Source organism: Labrus mixtus, chromosome 19 (genome assembly GCF_963584025.1).
Source record: "Labrus mixtus chromosome 19, fLabMix1.1, whole genome shotgun sequence".
NCBI lineage: Eukaryota > Metazoa > Chordata > Actinopteri > Labriformes > Labridae > Labrus > Labrus mixtus.
The window spans coordinates 21,716,528-21,738,007 of NC_083630.1; the positions used below are offsets into that span (position 1 = coordinate 21,716,528).

General features: G+C 40.8%; 1 protein-coding gene across 1 annotated transcript in view; it reads right to left on the minus strand.

The window, feature by feature from the left end:
* Window positions 1-21,480, minus strand: part of LOC132994603 (cadherin-12-like) — a 118,685-nt gene that overhangs the window by 20,645 nt on the left and 76,560 nt on the right. Inside the window, exons 5-7 of the mRNA XM_061065081.1 lie at window positions 21,085-21,252; window positions 18,410-18,597; window positions 1,500-1,753 (exon numbers count right to left, since the gene is read on the minus strand). Of these exons, the coding sequence (XP_060921064.1) occupies window positions 1,500-1,753; window positions 18,410-18,597; window positions 21,085-21,252 (610 nt within the window). The remainder of the gene's footprint in view (window positions 1-1,499; window positions 1,754-18,409; window positions 18,598-21,084; window positions 21,253-21,480) is intronic.

A 21,480-nucleotide genomic window follows, 5' to 3' on the forward strand; every position in this document is an offset into this window, starting at 1 on the left:
TATCATGGTGTGTCAAGGTTCCCCTTGAGAGGGACACAACAACTGTTGTTTTTGTTTTTTTCTGATTGAGTGTTTGAACAGAGCTGTTCTTCTCTACGGTGAGTTACAGAAAAATCCTATTGAGCCTCATTCACCAATTTCTTCTTAAGAATTTTTTCTTAAGTTGTTCATAAGAAGAATTCTCCGTCAGATTCACCAACGTGTTCTTAAATGACTGAATTGTTCGCAGCTTTTTTCTTATCTCCTTGAGTTTGTAAGATGAAAGCACGTTGTTTCTAATTAGCGTAGGTAACCGCCCACTAATGCCCATATAAGGACATGAGAGAAGTGCCCTGCAGACACACAGACACACATGCTGGTAGCAAAAAAAATAAATGTATACATTTTAAAATTAAATATTGTAATGTAACCCTATAGTAATGTACGGCTGTAGTTTTAAACTAAATGCAATAACCAATCATTTTGCCCGAGTCGTGTGTGTGCTCTTGAGTGTTCATAATTTCTGTTCTTACATAAGAACAAATCCCACATTGGAATATATTGGTGAATCCCAGAATCTAATTTTAAAGTTCATAAGTCAGATCAAAAAACAAATTTGTTCTTAAGAATGGTTGGTGAATGAGGCCCAATGTCTTTTCAATACATTTAAGTTGGTATATATTGGCTAACAATCAACATCATCAAAACTGAACATACTGTAAGCTTCATTATAAATACCAGTCGCTTGGGCAGGAATTGAATTAATTGATGATGTAAGTTCAGTCATTGTCAAACTAAAAGTAAGATATCATATGCTATCTAATAACGAGGGTTCAGATATCTCTCTCGTTTCCAGGGCGCAGATAGCAGCTTAAGATATGCAAATCCAGAGCCACTAATAACGTTATAATATTGTCTCCTCCGCATAACGACGCCAACACGTCCAGGCCCCGCCAAGAGATGACGCCAGCAGGATTTTACATGACAATGTCAAATGTTCTACATAGATTGATTAGTCCTCAAACTGATGAGCAAAACTGACAATACTCTCCAGATTAAAGCCACGATGACATTGATGAATGTAGACTGCAGACATTGATGAATGGATTAGGGTTCTAAAACCTTCAATCAGCGGCTGCGCTATCACAGTACTTCTCCCTTCAGCTCTTTTATCCGTGCAGGATATTTGGTTCAATAGAAAATCCTCTCAAGATGAAGATGGGGGGGGGGGTTCAGATCCAGGCCTACTTCTTTTACTATCAGTATTTATTTCAGGGTAAAGCAGTCATTTTGGATGATATCAAGAGGAGTGTTAAGTTGAAAGAAAAACAATGTTAGAAAAATCAACTGAAATCATAAAAACTGTTTGATTACAAATGATTGTAAAAGGGATGAAATGAAAATGAGGACTCGACTCTAAATAAACCAAAGACATTTCAGTACAACACCAAAGTGTAAGACAATGTACTGAAACATACTTGTAAAGTGTATGAATTCCAGACACAGGAGTTTAACTTTACCTGACCGGACTGCTGCTGGCATCTAAATCCTGGGCCGTCACCGCTCCAATGATGGTGCCCGCGGGTGTGTCCTCGTACACATCCATCACATAGGAGGGCTTATTGAACACCGGGGGCTCATCCACATCCAAAACATTAATCTTCACCGTGGCCGTGTCTTTGAAGGCCCCAAAGCTTTGGAATCGTGGATCCAGGTGAGCATTGGAGGCATCTACCTTGAAGGTGTACGCCTTCTTGGTTTCAAAGTCCAATGGCTGAAGGGGGGGAGAAAAAAAAAACAGGAAGAAAGAAAAAGATATAGTTACTACTTATTGCTAGGGTTCATTTTCAAGTCATGGTTTAGAACACGTCAGCACGACCTGCTGCAATTTACTGTCTCTGTACAGTGTCGATCCTGTGCCAGCTGAGAGCACTTGAAGGATGAAATAACTGTGCATGAGCAACGGCGTTGACGACAAGTTTGCCCTCAGTTCACTTTTGTTATTCTAACATTTTCAAGGATGAGTAACTGCTATTAGTTGTCATCATCAGCCTCAACAAATGTCAGTATTTGTGTGATATGAAATGCTTGTGCTGTCGTTCATCAGAAACACATTCAAATGGCATTGTTTGGTACTGCTTGGAAGGCAGAACTAAAGGAGTAAATACACTACCTTCAACATGATATCACATGTGATATTTGTTGTGAAAATAGCAGCTCAAATTGCAGTCAATATCACAGTGGTACTTCTTACTTAAGAGACATAGAGTAGGTCCTGGCCGGGTTAATACTGCCTCCCCTGAGTGTGAGGAAGTCAAGCTGCAGTCACTTGGATCAGCAGAAATACGGCCCGTTACAGGAGTTCTCCCATCAACAGCTCAGGGGTTCATATGTTCTACCTCCTCGAGCCCCTGACACATCGGCTCAGGGTCAATTAGTGAAAAAGGCGAGAGGAGGAATCTGCATCCTCGCTGTGTCTGAAGCTGAGGTGTAAACATCCGACAGCAGTGACACCCATGCTCGTACTTCTGCCTGTCTCCTGCCCTCTCATGTGTGACGGGCCGTGCTTGGCGAGCTTGCAGTTGTTCACGCTCTGCTGGCCCTGCAGTCACATGAGAGACATTCCTTTCAGTGTATTTCAAATTGACTAACATGTTAGCACTATGGCAGGAATGCTATCTTCCTGCCCCAGGACTTGGGCTTCTCTGGCGCGCTGTTGCAGAGAGCCACCAAGTGAAAACAGCTGGTAATAGCGCTGCATAATGTGCTTATGTAAAGCGACAGTGAATATGAGGGGGCGGTGAACTGTTGGAAATAGAAAGTGATTTATTTTTTTGTGATACAACAGAAATACGACCAGTCATCTGTCCAAAATTAAATGCCCATGAATTAGCGGTTTCTATAATCAGAGTCCAACCACCAGAAATGACCGGGGGCCGTGTGATCGTGATTTCACAGCGATGGCAGATGCTTCCCAAGCCCGCCGCCTCGCCTCCATCTCCATGGTTTCACAGTCTTGCAGCTACAGCAGGTGTCCGTAAAAAGATAAAAAAGAGAGAGAGAGCGCTATGTGAAGGCGAGCCAATCTGAAAGCAATCATTGACCATCAACCACCATGATTGGTTTGATTACAGTGCGCCAGATGCAACTGGCTGGGCACAGCTATAAGATCCTTCAACAGGAAATACACTCTGTCCCTTTCAATCTCTTTCAAGAAGTGACAACACCGAGAGCAGTTCAGGCTCCCGAAAGAAACAGCGGCAAATACAAAAAAAAATTAGAAAAAAATTCACTGCAGGTGTCATTCAAATGCTGATATCTACAATCACTCTAAAAGACACTCCGCCGAGATGCACTTATAAGTTGGCAAAAAATTTACAGCAGTCATTATTTCGGTTTACTGAGCTTCCTGCTGGTTTCCACGAATTACTTGGAATCAGCCGCAAAAGGAAATGCGAGTTTGAGACTCAGATTAAATGCAGGGAAATAAAAAATGTAATCAAAACATTCCCATTATGTGGCGTTCATGTAAACAAAACCAGTATGAGAAAAGTGAAGCCAATTGCTTGCAAAAAAACGGAAGACCTTATAAGAGGCCAATTTGTACACCATATAGTGCCTGAACCATAACGTGTAGACAAGCATGCATTCATCAGCTGAAATCTGTGCACAGGTGGAGGAGGAAGAAGGAAGGTGTTGCTGGAGAGGTGGACAGCAGGAGGTGTACACCAGGCCTCATTAGCCAGAGTCTCACTGGGGACGAGCAGAAGCGCTGCTTTCCATCTCGACATGCTGCGTCACCACAATTAGGATAGAGGCCCAAACTCGCACCCTTTATAACTGTCTAATTTTCATGTAATCCTCAGTCAGCCTGAGACAGGGACTTTTGGAGTGTGATGGGGATATGCTCTCTTCACACACAGGCTTTAAACGTCTGACATAAATCAGGATGCGCAGCTGGTATCCTGGAGTTCAATTTGACAAATTACTTAGCGCAGATAATTTCTAAATTTAAAACAGTCAAGTGTGAGGAATTTTTACTTTGATGCAGTTTGATTCAGCAATGTTAGAAAAAGGCTGGTTTAATGACACTTCAAGATTTAGGGGCTATTCATGAAGCGAACTTGTTTTCTAGCCTTGTCCCTCTGGCTCAAGAAGAAGTTAAGACATTCAAAAGCTCTGCCAAAGACTCCGAAAGTTTGAGTGTTATTGCTCTAAATTACTATGTTTTTGGACCAGCCTTGTTTCCTTGGAGCCCCCCCATACTTGTATCTTAGAAAGCTGAGCCCCCCCTAAAGACCATCACAAGGAAAAAGCTCAACATTGCTATCTGCATCTATTTTAATTGTTTTCATGGATAACCACCAAGAGAAAAAGCCCAAACACACTTGTTCTTACAAAAATACATTAGTATTAACAATCCAGATGGTGTGCTATCATGAATTTAATCCACAGTGCTAATCCAATTGCGACACCCTCAGAAAAGACAAAGTCTTGTCCCCCCTGAGATCTTTGACATCACCCTAGTGGGGCTTGGACCCCAGGTTTGGAACCAAAGTTTAAGACAGATACAACTAGTTCAATCAGGAAAGACTTAAGTAAGAGTGAACAATTATTAATTTAACACCTTTAGGAAGGATACATGTGCAATGTCTTTGGCAGTAAGACTCCACTGTGATGCCTTCATGTACTCAAAGGGGTAGTGAGACTTACAGCAGGATAGGGTACCCCCCCTTGATGGAGTCTAAACTCTGGTAGTGGTGGTGATGGAGTTATGCAGGATGTGTTGAAGAGTGGACTTCGGAGGAGCTCCTCATGAATACCATTGAGATGGAATGGAGGGGACTGCAGTGTGCTGTACATTTCATGTGATTTTCTTGATTATTTATTGCAATATGTAACTCATTACACTTCATTTGGTCAATTTGACTAAGCTATTCTTATTGTGGTGTTCTAGTTGTATCTAATCAAGGTTAAGTTATAAAAAAAGATGCAAGGAACAAAGAAGAAACATGGCTGATTTTCTCAACAGATGGCTGAGTGAGAAGTCTTTTTGACACCCATGGAACGATGCATGCACAGCCATATGATTAACGGTTATGTAAATCTTACAGATTAATTAACACATTCCTATGGGTCCAACACTACGTTAAGAGCTTCACAGCCTCTTAAATGTGTGCGAGACACACGATGGTCCAAGTATTTTCTGGGGTATCTGTTGTTAAACAGGAATAAAATGGGGCCAGGAGGGGGTAATGAGAAACTCTGAGTTAATGAGAAGACGTGCTAATGTGTCGACGCCTGACTTGGGGAGAATCAAATCAGATCAGGAGGCCATAGGGGAAATTTCCTGGAAAGGGAAAAAAAAAAGAAAAGTCCATTCATTCTCTGACTGCATGTTTCATTTTAGTTTTTTTTTTCCTGCTTCCTAGCAGATGACCTACTTATGAGCCCCGAACTAGTACTGTATGAGTAAGTGTTACCCATATCCACACGTATATTATGCTTTAACAAGTTGCATGCACCTATGCATGTTCAATTACACGTTTGAAGTGTCTCATTATCGCTCCAGTTGTTATGCACCTTTTTATGGCTTCCCGTGGACACAACAAGGAAGTGTATCAGCGGAGGAATTTGTAAGGAGGACAGACCGAGTTCCTCTCATGTCAGTGCTGCTGCTCTTCAACATCACAACAGAACACACTTGAAATTCTAGACATGGTGCTGCGCCCTTTGATATGTAAATGTGCACCTTCATTGCACTGGCAGTGATACTGAATGAAGGAACTTTTTTTTTTTTTTTCTCCTCAATTGAACGCGTTATGTTCCAAGGGAATTTGTTTAATTTAGAACGGGGGACTAATCAAGGCATCACAGTCCCTCGGGTATACTTTTATACTTCACACGCGTTGAAAAGTCCTTACATCATCAGATTCACATGTGTAAATGCTGAACAATGGGTGTGCTTGTTGATGATTGATGGTGAGATATAATAAGAACAACCCCAAGAAGAGGAAATCTGTCTTTCACTTGATACTTTCTGGTCCCTCCCCCACAGCTTCTTCCCTGCATGGTATAAAGTGTTAGTCGCAGCTGTATTTTTTTTTTCCCAGTAGCTGGTTATTTTTGGGGACGGGAGATGCCGGATGATATGCATATTGAACAGGTTCTCAGTTTGTTTGAGTGTTCAGTTCGGTGTTACAATACAAGAGTTCAATACTACTTCTCAAATCTCAGCTACACTCAACCACTAATATGTGAGATGGTTTTTCCTGCTAACAGATGAGAGTGAATCTAGCCTTTCCCCTTTGAAGAATTCATTATCTCAGCACTGCAAGCCATTAGCAGACTCCACGCCTTTGTTTGCGCTGAACACAAGTGTTACCTGAAGAGACTGGAGATTAAAAAGGGTGAAAAATACTGTAAATGTTTAATCTGCAATAAGCAGAACAGCCTCAAAGCCATTTAGCCACAGTGTTTTGTGTTTACAATAATACTTATGAAGCATTAAATAATTTCACATGATTCATCCTCTGAGCGTAAAGGCAGGAAATATGTGTTTTTTTACTGTAATTAAGGAGGCCTTTTTTAAGGTATCTGTTTTTCTTTCCAAAACAGGGATGTTACTTAAAGCTCATGTGAGGAACCTTAAATTTGCATAGATTGTGGCGCCCCTTGTGGACAAAGCAGAGGTCTTATCTCTACAATTCTACAATTCACTTATCAGATGCTTTTATCCAAAGGGCGGTACATCAGAGAGTAGACACACGCAAGGATCTAGAAAGGAAGAAACAAAGTCAGTAAGTGCACACAGACAGCTTTAAGTCTGATGGGACACACAGGCGCCGACAGGCAAAGCACAACATCAACAGCTGTTCTTGAGAGGCCTAATCAGCATCAAAACCAACCTTAATATCATCATTGTTATTATCAAACAAAACCATCATTGCCATCATCAATATCATGAAGTGTGTAGGTGTTCATGAAAGAGCTGGGTCTTTAGCTTTTTCTTAAAGGTGCAAAGGGACTCTGCAGATCGAATGGAGTTTGGAAGTTTGTTCCACCACTGGAGGCTGACAGAGGAGAAAAGTATAGTTAGAGACTCATGGGCCTGATGTGAAGGTTGGATCAGGCGCCTTTCATTGGCTGAGTGTAGTGTGTAGAGCAGTGTGCTGTCATTTCCCTTGTCTGACACCTACCCATCGGCAATGGTTGTAGGCATAAAAAAAAGCTATTTAGAAATACTCAGTCTTGTTGCTGATGGTCTTTTTTTCTTTTGTAGGTCATATAGAGGCAGCAGTATTCATTTCCAATGCTTTCATAACTATGTAAAAACTCCTAACAGCAGCTTTAAACTTTAACACATTCAAGGGGCATTATTGAACATTTTCATTATTCATCATTGTGCGTCACCTTCTGAAAATCACAAGCCAGTCATGGGTGCTAGATAGCCTAGCAGTTATGCTGTGAGCCCCATGTATGGAGGCTATTAAGTCCAGTGGTCATGGGTTGGATTACGACCTTGGTCCTTTGCTGCATGTCATCCTCCACTCTCTCCTCCAAACATTTCCTGTCTCTGTTTAAATGTCCTTTCCATCAAAGGCAAAAAAAAAGTCTGAAAAACAACAGAACAACTTTTAAAAAAATATAGCCACTCTAAATGGATGAACACAAAACAGACAATGGGGGAAAAGTCAATGTCTGAGAAAAGGTATTTGTGCAATGCCCTGTCAAAACCTGCAGAAAACATTCACGCAAAACTCGACTAACTAGTTGAAAGAGGCCTAGAGATCATTTCACCTCCCAAATGTGACGAGAGTTTCAGTAAGTTTTGCACAGAAACAGCCTGAAGTAACAACTCTTTACATATTTTGTATACATATTCCTCCTCCTAGTACTCTTTACACATGTATGCAAGCTTCTACTTCAGTAAAAATGTAGGTGTGCTTTTGCCACACCTGTCTGAGATCAAATCAAAGCTACCCAAAATGCCTAAAATATCACACTATTGCTAATTATAGTGAGCAATCATGTCACTCTAAATAACATTTTTTATCCAATGCCAGGAGGTTTCATTCAAGTGAGGTGACACCTCTTGATCCTGCATGACAAGGGCCTGTCAACAGAAAGATTTGCCCGTTGAAGAAGTAGTATAATGCCCAGCAAGCTTAGCTCTTTATATCTGGGATGCAAAAAAAATCCACTGAGATTCTGAGATTAACAAGTATGACTCAGTGGTTTGAGTCTTGCCTGATATCTCTGTTGTGAATAAGAGAATTTGTTATAAGGTCACTGGGCCTCATTGACTGACAGTTTAGTAAGATTCGCCCATGCAGGAGAATGCTAAAGACCTCAAGCCAGCATTGTGCCATAAGCGGACAACTGGCCACAGAACACAATGAGCTTATCATCAGTCGAGAAAGGCTGACATGCCCCAGAGAGCCATTTGATGTCCCTCTGAATACCGGGGGTCCTAACACTGTAGAGAGGGGATGCTCACTTTATTGTGCTGCCATCAGTCACAACGGTTTGTGTCCTTGGCTGCCTCGGAGCATCTCCATCCTCCCCCCCCTCCCTGTGCTCACAACAGTGGAGTGCCATCTGAGAGCCAGCAGCCCTGTTCACACTGCAGTGGAGTGGAGTGACTGTGAAAGGCGCATGATGCCGCTCTTAATAGGACGGAGTTAGCCGTGGGATGAGCCCCGAGACACTAGTTTAATCTATTACACCCACGCCTCCCCAGGCCACCAGAGAGAAGGCACTTCATCGACTTCAAGCACCACCTCAGCTGCCTCTTTGTCACGCCACGTCTTTTTTTTTTCTTTAAAACCCTTTGCACTCTTTCCCTCACGAGAAACACATGCTAAACCAGACAAACACAAAGCATGCGCGCACACACACACACACGCATACACTGCTCCCTGCTTGGTGAGATGTTGTTACTCTGCTTTGGACACATGGATCTCCTGTTGTTCTGAGGTAATGTCTCCGTTGTTCCTCCTTCTTTTGACTCCTTTCACACCGAAGGCTGAAAATAACTCATTTCACCTCCTACTGGAACATTCAGCACTATAATCAATAGATTAGCTTCAACCCCTGTCTGATAGGGAGCCTCAGTTGGTATCAAGCTGCTCTTGGATATCAATGCCTTCGGTTTAAAGCTATGCTATAGTGCTTTTAATGCCCAATGCTAATATACAGTAGCAATTACAAATATGTCTCCAACTGTTTTTGTTGTTTAAACATGCATGGATGCTTCCTCATGAAAGCTGTCAACTATATAACTACCTGGTGTTGAGTAATTCATTCTGATTGGTCAAGGAGAAATAGGTCAAGAAATCTGCATTCTACAGTTATTAGAATAAACGTTACAGTTATTTCTGTCTAGCAGACCACTTGTGTAAAGATCAGACCACGATACAAACGCAGTTTTGACAACAACGGACACAGACTAACTCTGTTTTATTAATCCACATTAACAATTCCTGTAAATTGAATTCAGCCCATTCACTGTGCCAAAGAGAAATTAGAATAGCAAAGAAAAAAGCAAAAAAGTGCAAAGACACAAAAAGGCTTGGATGACAGAAAAGTTAACAACCAATGAAAACCAGTATGGGCTCACTGAAACAAAACAACCTGCTTTCCATCAAACCCTTCATATGCACAATTATACTTTAAATAATCAACTAATTATTCTCAATTTGGACATCAGAATCCCCAAAGTGATACCTTGACATATACTGTATATGACCACCCATATTCTGACTGAAGTATGACCCGCTTTACCTCTGAGCCCCAGCCTCCACCTGCACGGGTCAGAAGATTATAATCAGATGCTGTTGTTATGTTCACCGTCTTCCACTTCACTACCACATGAACTGTTAAGTATTATAGGAATATTGGCAGCAAAGAAGAGATATTTTATTAAGGCTGACAGTGTATCTTTGCTATGGATGTAACTGCAATCGTAGAACTTGATAATATTAATTTAGTTGAAGAAATACTTTATTATAATCAATGAAATAAATCTTAATTTAAATGTTATAATTTCTGTAGGAGGTAATTGTGTAAAAATCAGGTTGACCTTGGGTTTTCTTTAACAACCTGTTCCCTGTTTATTATCCTGCATTCAAACCATAGCTTACTGTGTTACTCTAATAGTCAACAAACATTCATAAGCGTTTTCTGGCCCTCAGTCCAGTTAGCAGTTTGTTCATTACTTTTGTCATCCGACCAATTGTGATTCTTTATACTGCCTGGTAGTATCTCATTAGGACTGAAAGGCAGTAACAGCTTCAATTCTGTGAAATGATTTACTGTTCAAACAGGCCAGTAATGACATTTGTGATAGAGAAATTAGACTGCAGTCAGTGTCTGGCTTTAGTCAAATTAAGTCCTAAATTGATGGCAGGAAGGATGAAAAAGGCTTCTTGCCTCAATACCGCCAGTAGCTCTGACTTTAGTCTAAATGAGGCCACATCTTCGGTAAGGCAATCCAGACAATTAGAGACATTTTCTGTGTATGCAGATATTTATGCACTCTATTGGTGACAAGCTCGTTTTCTTAAATGTCATGGAACACATAACATTCATCGCTTAAATGCGTTGCTCTATGGAAGAGGGAAAAAATGTCACGTAATGCAAGCTGGATGAATCATTGAAGCCTTTTCTTAGAGTGTTACTTGATTAGAACCCCAAACAAATTGGTTTGTAGTGGTAAATCAATTTCAAACTTGCAATTTATCTCAAAACATCCAGCTGCTTTGAAATCAATAACAGATTTCATAAATTTGCTGTCTCTGCTTATTGCTAAGCTCTTTGAAACCAGTTTCTTTCCGTCGCTGTCCATGGTGCTGAACCATCTCAGTGTATTATCTGACTGTTAGTAACCAATTTCTCGTCCACTCGTTTCCCTGTCTCTATATTTCAAAATGAGGGAAACCGCAATGTCCTTTCGAGAATGAAATGGAATAGAATAAAAATAAAGGACAGTCAATAATTTACTTCATAGTGATAAATGAAGACGGTTTCTGAAAATGATTTTTAGTCATCACTGGCAGGCATCATGTTGGGCTCTTGTTATTTTTGCATTCTGGGGCCAATTTTTTTGCACTGCAAGTACATTGAAAAGTGGGACACCTTATTTTTTCTTCATTCTGAGGGAAATATGTGGAGCATAAAAATCGACTCTCTAAATTTAGGCAAAAAAAAAGGGTTGAAATGATTGAGGTGTACTTTATGCAAAGGGGGTAAGATTTAGGAAAACAGGTACCTGCCAACATCATTACAACTCAACAACGAGCAATCACCTCGCAAGTGATCACTTCTAAAACTGTAGCACCACAGAATCTGGTAAATAGGCTGCATTTAGGGCATTTTTCATCCTCAGTTGGACAAAGAGCATTACAACATGCCTCCCAATTCCTCAGGGCTGGCCATTCGGAGCAATCTGGGTTCAGTGGGGGTTTTTTGCTCAAGGACGGGACAAAAAGGAGAAGGCAGGATCTATCCACCACCCGTGCGAATAATTTGCTCTTGTTCCAGATCAAAGGCTTCCCCGCCACCATGAGCAAAGCAAAAAATGTAGAAACCATGCAGATCACCCAGGTAGACTAGAGCTTCATTAGCAGAACACCAAATGAAAATCACCTAATTCACATAGAACATGGAAACAACTGTGTGGCTCTCACTGAGTTAAAAAGTGCACACATATTTTTTCTTTATTTTGTGGTTTGAATATTTTCACAAACATAATGTCCCAACCTTTTTTGAAATAGGATTGTGATAGAAATGTGTAGTAGTAGGATTAGAGCACTGATATAATGAGCTAGATTTGACTAAGATAAAATATATCAAATGGTATTAAGACTATGACACATTTTATAATCTTGTATGTATACTATTTTACTTTTCAGACATATGGAGAACAATTTTAATGTCTAAAAGTAGATTTAAATAACAACATAATACAGTACCAGTGGTTTAGTTGTATTCACAGCAGTCTGCAGTAAACAAGTCACCTGGTCTCGTCTACACGGTTTTTTACTCGACACCCTCTGACACTCTGGGGCAGAGGATTTAGAGTCGGAGCCAGAAGTCTCCAGGAGGTGCTCTTTATTCAATGCACTGTGGCTGCAGGAGGCGTTCAGTTTGCACTGTGAGTAGATAGTCCTGTATTAAAAAAAAGGATTCTCTGAATGTGTGCCAGCAAATATTATGCCACACATGCTGTCATTAAACAACGCCGCTCCTCTAGGCTTAGAACAGCAGATTTCAATTACGCATATCTCCCATCTCTTCGTCTCCCAGGAGGAGGTAAATAAAACACGCAAATGGACAAACGACATTTTAATCTGTCTAAAAATATGTGATTTTACAGAGACAAACCTAGGTTATAATGCTAGCTCTCCATATGTGTGGGAGTTTTACCGCTCTCTGGGTACTGTCAGGTATGGCAGTGTTTGAATGCAGATGTGTCCGTCCACATGCTTTTTCATGTACAGTATGTCGCTCTGTGTGCACACATTTGTCTGCGCAATTCCCTGGGAAGTCAGTGGTGGATTTATCTATTGTCTCCCATAATCCTATGTTTTGCAGATGGGATGTGCAAACCCCCTCGGTGCCTCTGTGCCTCTTTTTTTTCCTCTTCCCCCTGTATCGGCAGTCTGGGAAACAGATGATCATCCTTTGAACCCATTACTCAGCCTGATCCTCTTATCATAACCAACCTTCCCGAGTCTCTAATTTGGGGTCTGCCAAACTCTGCTCTGTGCACAATGTGGCTTTCGTTTCTGTCCTGCTGTGGGTTTTTTCAGCGTTAGTGCGAGGGAGGGAAGTCAAAGGAGAAGGAGAAAAGGAAGGGAGATGAGGAAGAGGGAGAGAGAGGGATTGTCTGCACGCATTTGCACACCTGTCTCTGGGGATATACCACCAATCGGAAATAAGACAAGTCTGTGGGCGGGTCAGTATTCTGGGAACACAGTGAACAACTCATAAAGCCTTCATCTCCAGCTACCTACTCCCTACACCTTTCCAAAACACAGTCTCTCCCTCCCCTTTCTCTCCCTGGCTCTGTCACTGTCCTTCTAATATCACAACCCCACACGGGTAGAAGCACATGTTGTTTTCGTGAATTATCCTGTGAATTATCCTGTGGGCGGGCTTGGCCAGTTAAAGGCGCTCAGGATGTCCCTCATCAACACTGCCATTGTGTGGTAGTCGACCACTGTAGGGAATTCATCACACTGCTTCACTGTGGCATGGCAGCAAATCAAACACCGCAAGTAAAACAATGGCAGACAAGAAGCATCCTCACCGTCCATCGAGGGTATACACGATGTAAACAAACAACCATCTTCATTTACATCATAATTGCCTCCTGTCTCGTTCTGCTTTTTCATTACTGTCAATGAGAAGGTCGCTATACAATGATCTATAGCAGCGATGACTGTGTGTGTAAATGTTCATACAGAAAGTACAGAGCAAACTGAGGGAGCTCTTACACTGAGCACAGAATCAATTACTCACTCAGCTGCATATTTTTTTGGGGGGATCAAAGGATCGCACACCTTTGTGCAGATTGTGCGCCGGGGGAAGTGCTAAAAATGTACTAGCTAAAGACTACCTCAGTCTGATGCAGCAGAAAGAAGAAAAAAAACAAATGCTAGATTTGCATTCTAGCCCCAAAGAACATTTTAGACACTTACATCAGAAATGCCCTGAAAGCCAGAGAACAGAGTGAAAAAGGGCTCCACATTAATTTTGCAATAAGATGAAATGTGTGATGGATCCTTGAAATGAAACAATGCGGTGGCAAAATTAGATGTTTTACTGTTCCTTGAAGGTGTTTTGGGTAAGGGGAATTTTGCACGGAAAAGACAGGATCTAAATATAATCCCTGTTTTTAATCGTCTAGATGAATTTATGTTTAAAGCTTCTAAGTTTCAGAGAGTTACTTATTTTTTACTACTTTTTTAAAGTTTGAGATTTATCGGTAAGAGAAATTGATGCTGTTTGTGACTAACACTGAAAATGACTTCTTTTGTATGAAATTAGTGTGATATCACTATTCTTTCTGCCTCAGAATGATGCCTTATCTGACAGTGTCATTTACAATTGTTTGTCACTATATTGACATTTTTTAATAAAAAGAGATGGGGGAAAAAAATGAATGTGATAGGACGTAAAATGCTGATAAAGCCTTATAAAGCATACTGAGTTGTTTCTAAAGTTGTAGCTCGTTTGTTCCCCTTTCTTTAAAAATCGATAAGCAAAGTGTTTTTACATGTTTAGAAATGATGACTCATATCTCAGGTGCCAATATTTACCTAAACAAACAGGGAACTACTTTGAGGAAATAAGACGAGAACTCCTTCAGGAAATGGAAACTGTTTCATCCTTGCAAAAACTTTACACAATTTCCTTTTTTATGAGATGTTATGCAAACCAAGCATTGCTCTGCATTACTCCCCCCCCCCCCCCCCCCCCAACAGCACTGACAACAAATGACATTTAAACTCACCACAGGGATTGAGTGCATCCTGCCAAAGGGAATTACAGCAGAGAGTATGAAGGAATCAATGTGTGAGCGAGTGTCGGAAAATAGCAGTTTGACAACGTATACGTGTGTGCATGTTCGCCCATGTGTGTGTGTGTAACAGTAAATTGCATGTTTGTGGGTGTGGGCGAGACTAACTTCAACACATTCATATAATACACTCCTTAACTGCTACATTCAGAGACTCTGAGCCAAAACATTTGCCAGCTGTTCAAGTGATACTGACATTATGTATTTTAATAGCATGCTGGCAGAAGTGTTGAATCGTGAGCAGTTCTGTGATTCGGTGTTGCCTCTTAACTGGCAGCTAGAAGTAACAGTTTGTAAACTGTTACAATCTGCACATTGCACAGTCCTGTTTGCTAACCTGGCCAGTTTGCAACGCTTGATGCTGCAGCATAGCAGTCGAGATTAGAGAAGCAAACAAACCAACATCTGTGAGCCCAGATTCCTCCAACAGAGCTGTTACAATCTGATTGATATGCCTAAATGTTGGCAATGATTCAGTCTAATGATGATTTTATTACAGCCTCTAAAAACTGAAAGCCACCACAGCCTTCTAACGCTGAAATTTACGGTCTTGTAAGCATGATAGTAAGTGTCGATTAGTTTCAATCAAAATCAAATTGTTGTCATTGAAGTTTATGTAAACTTTCATCACATTAGTTTTGAATTGAGTGTGGCTAAGCCTGGATATTTATAATATAATTAATTCTATGACTGTGTCATAAAAAAGTCACACTGCAGCTTTCGGGCTGTTTACACCCACAGCAAGTGTCACCCAGGGCCAGATTATAAAATGCAGTGGGTGTGTTTCAACTGTTGCTGTCTTTCTCCAGCTGCTGAAGTTTAGTAGGAGTCCCTGATGTTGTTTTTTATTATAAGGTGTTCTGCATTCGGGTGGGGTATAGTTCAGTCCAAATAAAGAAGAGGCTAATGCTGCAGAGCTATGCATTCATAGCTTTGGAAAAAAAAATAGGGGCATATGTCCAACATTGCATGACAATGCTTACTGCTAACAATATCAAGGACAGCATAGCTTTTCTTTACTCACCATGTAGTTAATATAAGGAGTTATATTCATATGGAGAGGGTCCTGATTCAGATTTTCTTTTTTTTTTTACTTCATTAAAAGGAAGAACGTGCGACATTTAACACGTAAATATAGCATAAATCAGGTATATCTTGTGTAAATTCGCCCGCTGTGGGCCGCTCCGTCACTCTGGCTTCTCTCCATTAATGCATGTCCATAGGATCCTGTTTCTGCATGTGTGTGTTCATGACTTACAGAGTGTAAAAACTGAAATTTCAATAAAAGTAAATCTTAATCTTAATCTTAATCTTAAATGTCTCTCTGAGTCATGACTGTCTACAATGAGTGGGAAGCACGAGTCCCGCCAGCTGTACAGTTGTAGGAGGCGTGTTTACATCATGTTTACATCATGTTTACATCATGTTTACATGGACCGGATGGCCTTGCGTATAAGACTGTTTTAGTCAAAAACTAGAGAAAAGAAGAATAACATAGTCTACTCACTGCTTATTTGGATGTCAATTTAAGTGTGTTTAGATCTCGGTCATTGTGTGTCAATATATGTGCAATGTGAAACTATGAGCTAACCAAAGTGTGCAAACATTAGCATGCTAACACAACAATGCAGGCCACAGGCAATCATCTCGAGCAAAAGACAATTTTGCGATATATGGCGCTTGATTATGGTGCGTGCTAATTGATTACTCCTTCGTGCGAACGCGAGTGGAGAGGGGTTGGAGGTGTGTCGCTGCAGGAGAGCGGAGGCTTCAGAATAGCGGAGGTGTCGCCAAAACAGCAGCTTGTTTTGGTGTCATGCTGCTGCCCAAGTGCGACATCTAGCCGCACATTCATCACTTAAATGAAGATCCTGAATCAGTTAATACGAATTCAGGACAAACTATTACATACCATAAGGTTAGATGATAGTAAAAGCATGTGTATGTTTTAGAAAAGGCCTCTGCAAACTTAATGAAGCTAACTGATCCTCTATAAGTCTCTGCTTTGGCTACACCCATAATACCATATTAGCCACCCACTGTCACAGAGCAGAATGCTTTTAATGTCCAAAGAGAAATAATATCATGCTCTCGCTCTCTACAGTCAAGCCTGTGGGTATAAAGATTATTTCTATTTAGCGTCTTCTGACATGATGGATCTGCAAGTCTTTAACCAGGCATACCCTTAGGAGGGCGTCACAACAGAGCCGAGAATGGAGGGAGGACTTTTAATGGGGACACTTTGAGTTTCGAAAACAAACCGACGTGAATGCATCATCAAAGTTGACATTAAGATTGATGGAAGGCTTCACTGTCTTTTGTTCGAAGCTATTGTGAAGCTCTTAGTCTGAAATTGGCAAGGGTTATTAATGGAATCATGTTGAGAGACCTACAATGTGGTTTATTAGAAATAAAACTCCTATCATTTATTAATCCACTCCCAGGGTCCGAAGGACATAAGGTCATGATATTGCTTTAAATATGTATGAACTAAATCTTGGAGAAGAATCTTTTAAATTTCTTTTTATATAGGCTAAAGTTAATAATTGATTGCATAATATGTCCCATTATAGCCTCTCCTTTTTTTTTTTTGCGGCTTAGCACTCGTTGCACTGGCTGGATCAGTCTATTTCTCTCTCTCTCTCTAATTTAAGTCTGCAGCTCTAATGTCCTTTTTTTCTTTCACCTCTGGCCATCATGGGTCTCCCTTGAAAATGAGATGATAGATCTCAAAGGGGTTTATCCCCGGAGTAATACATTTCTTTCATATCACTCCAGCATTTGTGCCACTCGCTATTTGCAGGAGTGATATCACGGCCCCTACAAATGCTATATGTGGTGAAAGTCGCTGTTAAATTGAGATACTTTTGCTGTGTGGTTCAAAGAAAGTCCAACCGGAGATCACAACCGTTTTGCTGTGGGTCACTATACACTGGATATATTAGTGCATTTAGGCAAAAAAAAAAAAAAAAAGAACATATGGCATATTAAATGAGCCCTGACATGCTGAGTGAATTCTTTATATAGCACAGGCGCTCCGGGAGAGCTCTGATTTTGCTCTGAGCTGTGCTTTAAGGCATGGACAGCAAGTAAGGCGACAAACTGTAACGAAGCACATCATCACACAACTGAAAGATCGCAGGTTCAGCCCTAACAAGTGTCGTGATGGAACAGCAAAATGCAACAAAATGAGGTACTACTTGCATCCTGATCATTTATGTTATTTAATTTCTAATCTATTTCTTTCAATATCAACTTCTCTTTTTAAATTTCCACTGTCCTTTATTGTTAGTGTTTATTTTTGTAACTTCAATGTGAAACACACTGCAAGGGTAATGTTCAGCAGAGCTTTTTAAAAAAAGGAGTTATACAACTGGAAAAGCAGCATTGGGAGGTGGAAATATTACATCCAGAGATGCCTACCTGAGGGGAGAAGAGGTGCTGAGGGTGCTGCACCATCCCCTCACCCAGGTGCAGCTCCAACAACTGCAGGTGTCTGAGGTAGGCTATTTATATACATATATATGATCAGGATGCTCTCCCCTCTGCTGCTCTCAGTATATCTTCTCTGATGATAGCACTGTTTTCATTAAAAATGGATTCTAGTTGATTTATGTTAAACTATTTACATATTTTGAATGCATGGCGTGCAAACCTTGCTCTTATTAGTAAGATATGAACAGCTGCTAGAAATGTTGACATTAACTGATGGCCAACCAATTTTGTCCACAAGCCACCTGAGCTTCCCACCCTGAGCATGATGTCAGAGGAAAATGGCCATTGTGTAAATTCATAATTCAAAGAATATGGTAACATTTTGTAGTAACATCAGAGATTGCATACCCTTTTGAGAATGATGATCCCCTCCTGGTTGTGTTCATTGGTGGTGATATCAAACATGGCGCCTCCATCGCCTGGCACAATGGTGTACTCTACTTCTGCATTTTTCCCAATGTCCAAGTCATGGGCTTTGATTCTACCAACAGCAGAGCCCACTGAAGAAGACTCAGGGACTCTTAGATGAAAGAAACCTGTCGACAAACACAAATCAAAACTGGACTTAGATCATTTTATTATTACCTCCTGACATCGGGAGATGATGAGTGAATTCAACACACTTTTAGAATCAAAGGTCAGTGTTTTACATCCTTACGTTGATTTTAATTCAAACAGCTTCCTATTAAATCCCTTTATTTGCTTAAATACTTACTTTACATACTTCTTTGTATGTACATTTGATTGCTGTGATCTATTTGACACTCAAAGTCTTTGAACTTAAACTTCAGTCCAGAAACATGAGAGAGATGATGTGCCAGAGAGGACGGAATGTATGAGTGTGGATAGTGCCACTTCAGAAAGACAACTCTTGGAACTACAAAGGTGCATAGGATGCTTCATGGAAGGAAGTACATTTCTTTTTTTCCTTGGTGGAGGACATCAATGGACGAACTGAACCAAAACTTATGTTATTGGAATATGTTGCATTAAATTCTGTTTTTTTTTATCAAAACTTGGCTCTGCACCATGCTACACCCTGAGATACTGCTACTGCTGTGATGTATACGTCATTGCACTCCTTCTATTTTGTTATTCCCAAACTTCTTTTGTAGATCTTAGCTATTTCCCTCAGTGTTGATCCGAGGATTGAGTGAAACAAGGGATATGGAAGAATTTGGTGACGTTCATTTCAATAAATAATCAAAGACATGCATGGGCACAGATTCATTTCTAAAGTCTTTTTGTTGATCATGTCCTTTCAAGGACAGAACGAGAACTTTTCTCACTGGGTCCAACTCCGAAAAAAGAAAGCTTTTTCTTTTTCTATGACTTGTGTCCAGTGTACTCTAATGTTTTACAACCAATAACAAAGAGTCCTTTGGAGATGCTTCCGACACTGTTTTAGTCTAAAATGTCCTGGCTTGTGTTACGTTTTGTATGAGCAGAAAGAGGATCTTTGAAAGCTACAGTAGAGGTAAACTCCTGATCACTTACTGATTGGGTTTTTATTGGTCAGAACATGCACTTCAATGATTTGTTACGTCCCTATTGTGTGACCTTTATCCAGGTGGGGACAATACATACTGTACCCCAGCCAGTGCTTGCAACAGTTAACTTAAAATAAACAAGTAATTACAAACCCTGCTGACCTTTTCGTCTATGCTAGACGCTGCTGTGCAGTTCATTTATGCATTTTATAATGCCATTACTTCCTACGTGAGCAATAAGAAAGCTATAGTTGAAGATATTTCCATGTAAATGGCTTTATAGGCCCTATTCTTACAGACAAGAAAGTGAGGTGTGCAATTGTACATTGGAATGCAAATGCACAGGGTATGATAAGCATTTCCAGGTCTTGTATGGACAGAGATTTCTCTTCTGTTCGAAAATACTGTTGCCTGAGTTGCAGGTCAAGAGATGATAACTAATGCTTGTTATATTGCACTGTCAGTGGGTTAACAAGCTTCGAGGATTATCCCACAAAGCCATGTGCAGGTATAGGAACTGCTATTAGTGATGCATGTTGCAACCACATCTGGTCCCATCACAGAGGCTCATTCGAGGGATTTATGGTTTACTAATACTTAATCCATAATGACTGAAGGATGTGGGGGGATTTCTGGAAAAGACAGATGTGTGGTTGATCCATGCAGCAATGTAATAGGTAACTGAATCATCTATTCCATTTTACCTGTGACCCCTTTTACACATGAGAAGGACAGGAAGACACAGGCAGGGATTTGGGACGGGACATAGAAGCAGCCATACTAGGTCTAAACCTGTGTGCTGTGACAGCATTATGGAAATATCATCTTTTCCTCGCAGCCAAAGGAGCTTGACCGGATGACTGCCCGTATTTACATTCAGAGGAGACCTCTCGATGTCGCCACAAAATACCTGAAGAGGCTGCGGCAATGCAGGACATCATTTTTTAGCTTTCCTGTCATACACTCGCTGTGGTGGAACAGTATACAATCTGCACTCAGTTTAATAATAAAGTGTAAAAGAAGCTTCCGCAGATCAATGTGTTTAAAGCATTAGCTTATTTTTTTTTCCAACTTGGCCTTTTTTTACATGACCTGCTGAACGGCACAATCAAATTAATCTGGTTTAGCAGCTTATAGGAAATACCAGATAAAAAATGCAGTGGTAAATACACTGACTCAATCCCCCCATGCAGCACAATGATGCTCAACCAGGATCTAAATATAGACGGATGCCCCATGAGCGAAATAACACCAATCCTGGTTTATTTGCCGAGAGTAGAAGCTGGAGATGCAATCATGCTAAATAAACTGGCCTTTGCTAAGACTGCACATAATGACAAATAAGGAAAAGCAATTACAAAGAGCAAGGCATGATGAATACCCTCTGCCCTCTTGTAATTTCCACAGGGTTGATTTGTTATTATCACATATGTAACCTGTGTATATTTACCTGCATTATTATTGTTTAACAGGCATGCCAGTCAATGTTAAAGAGCCATTAAATCTAACGTATTATCCTTAAAGGGCACTTACTTTTGGAGAACCTGGGTGGATTATCGTTGACGTCGCTGAGGGTGATGTTGATGGTGGTGGTTCCTGCCAGGCCCCCCAGCTGGCCCCCCATGTCCTTGGCCTGGATTAGTACCTGGTACTGTTCCTTCACCTCTCTGTCCATATTGGGCAAGGCTGTCTTTATAACACCTGGTGTGCAGGAAGATTGATGAGAAATAGAGACGATAAAGAGAGTTGAGGAACGGGGGGGAAGGAGAAACGACTGTGAGATATAAAAGAAGACACAGGGGAAAAGTGGTAAACATCAAATCCCTTGAAATATCTTCCATGTCAAATACACAATTTACTCCAAAATGCACAATTTATTCCCACCTAAAGGAGCTCCCGCCCGAGCAAGACGCTGCTCGTGTTGCTCCG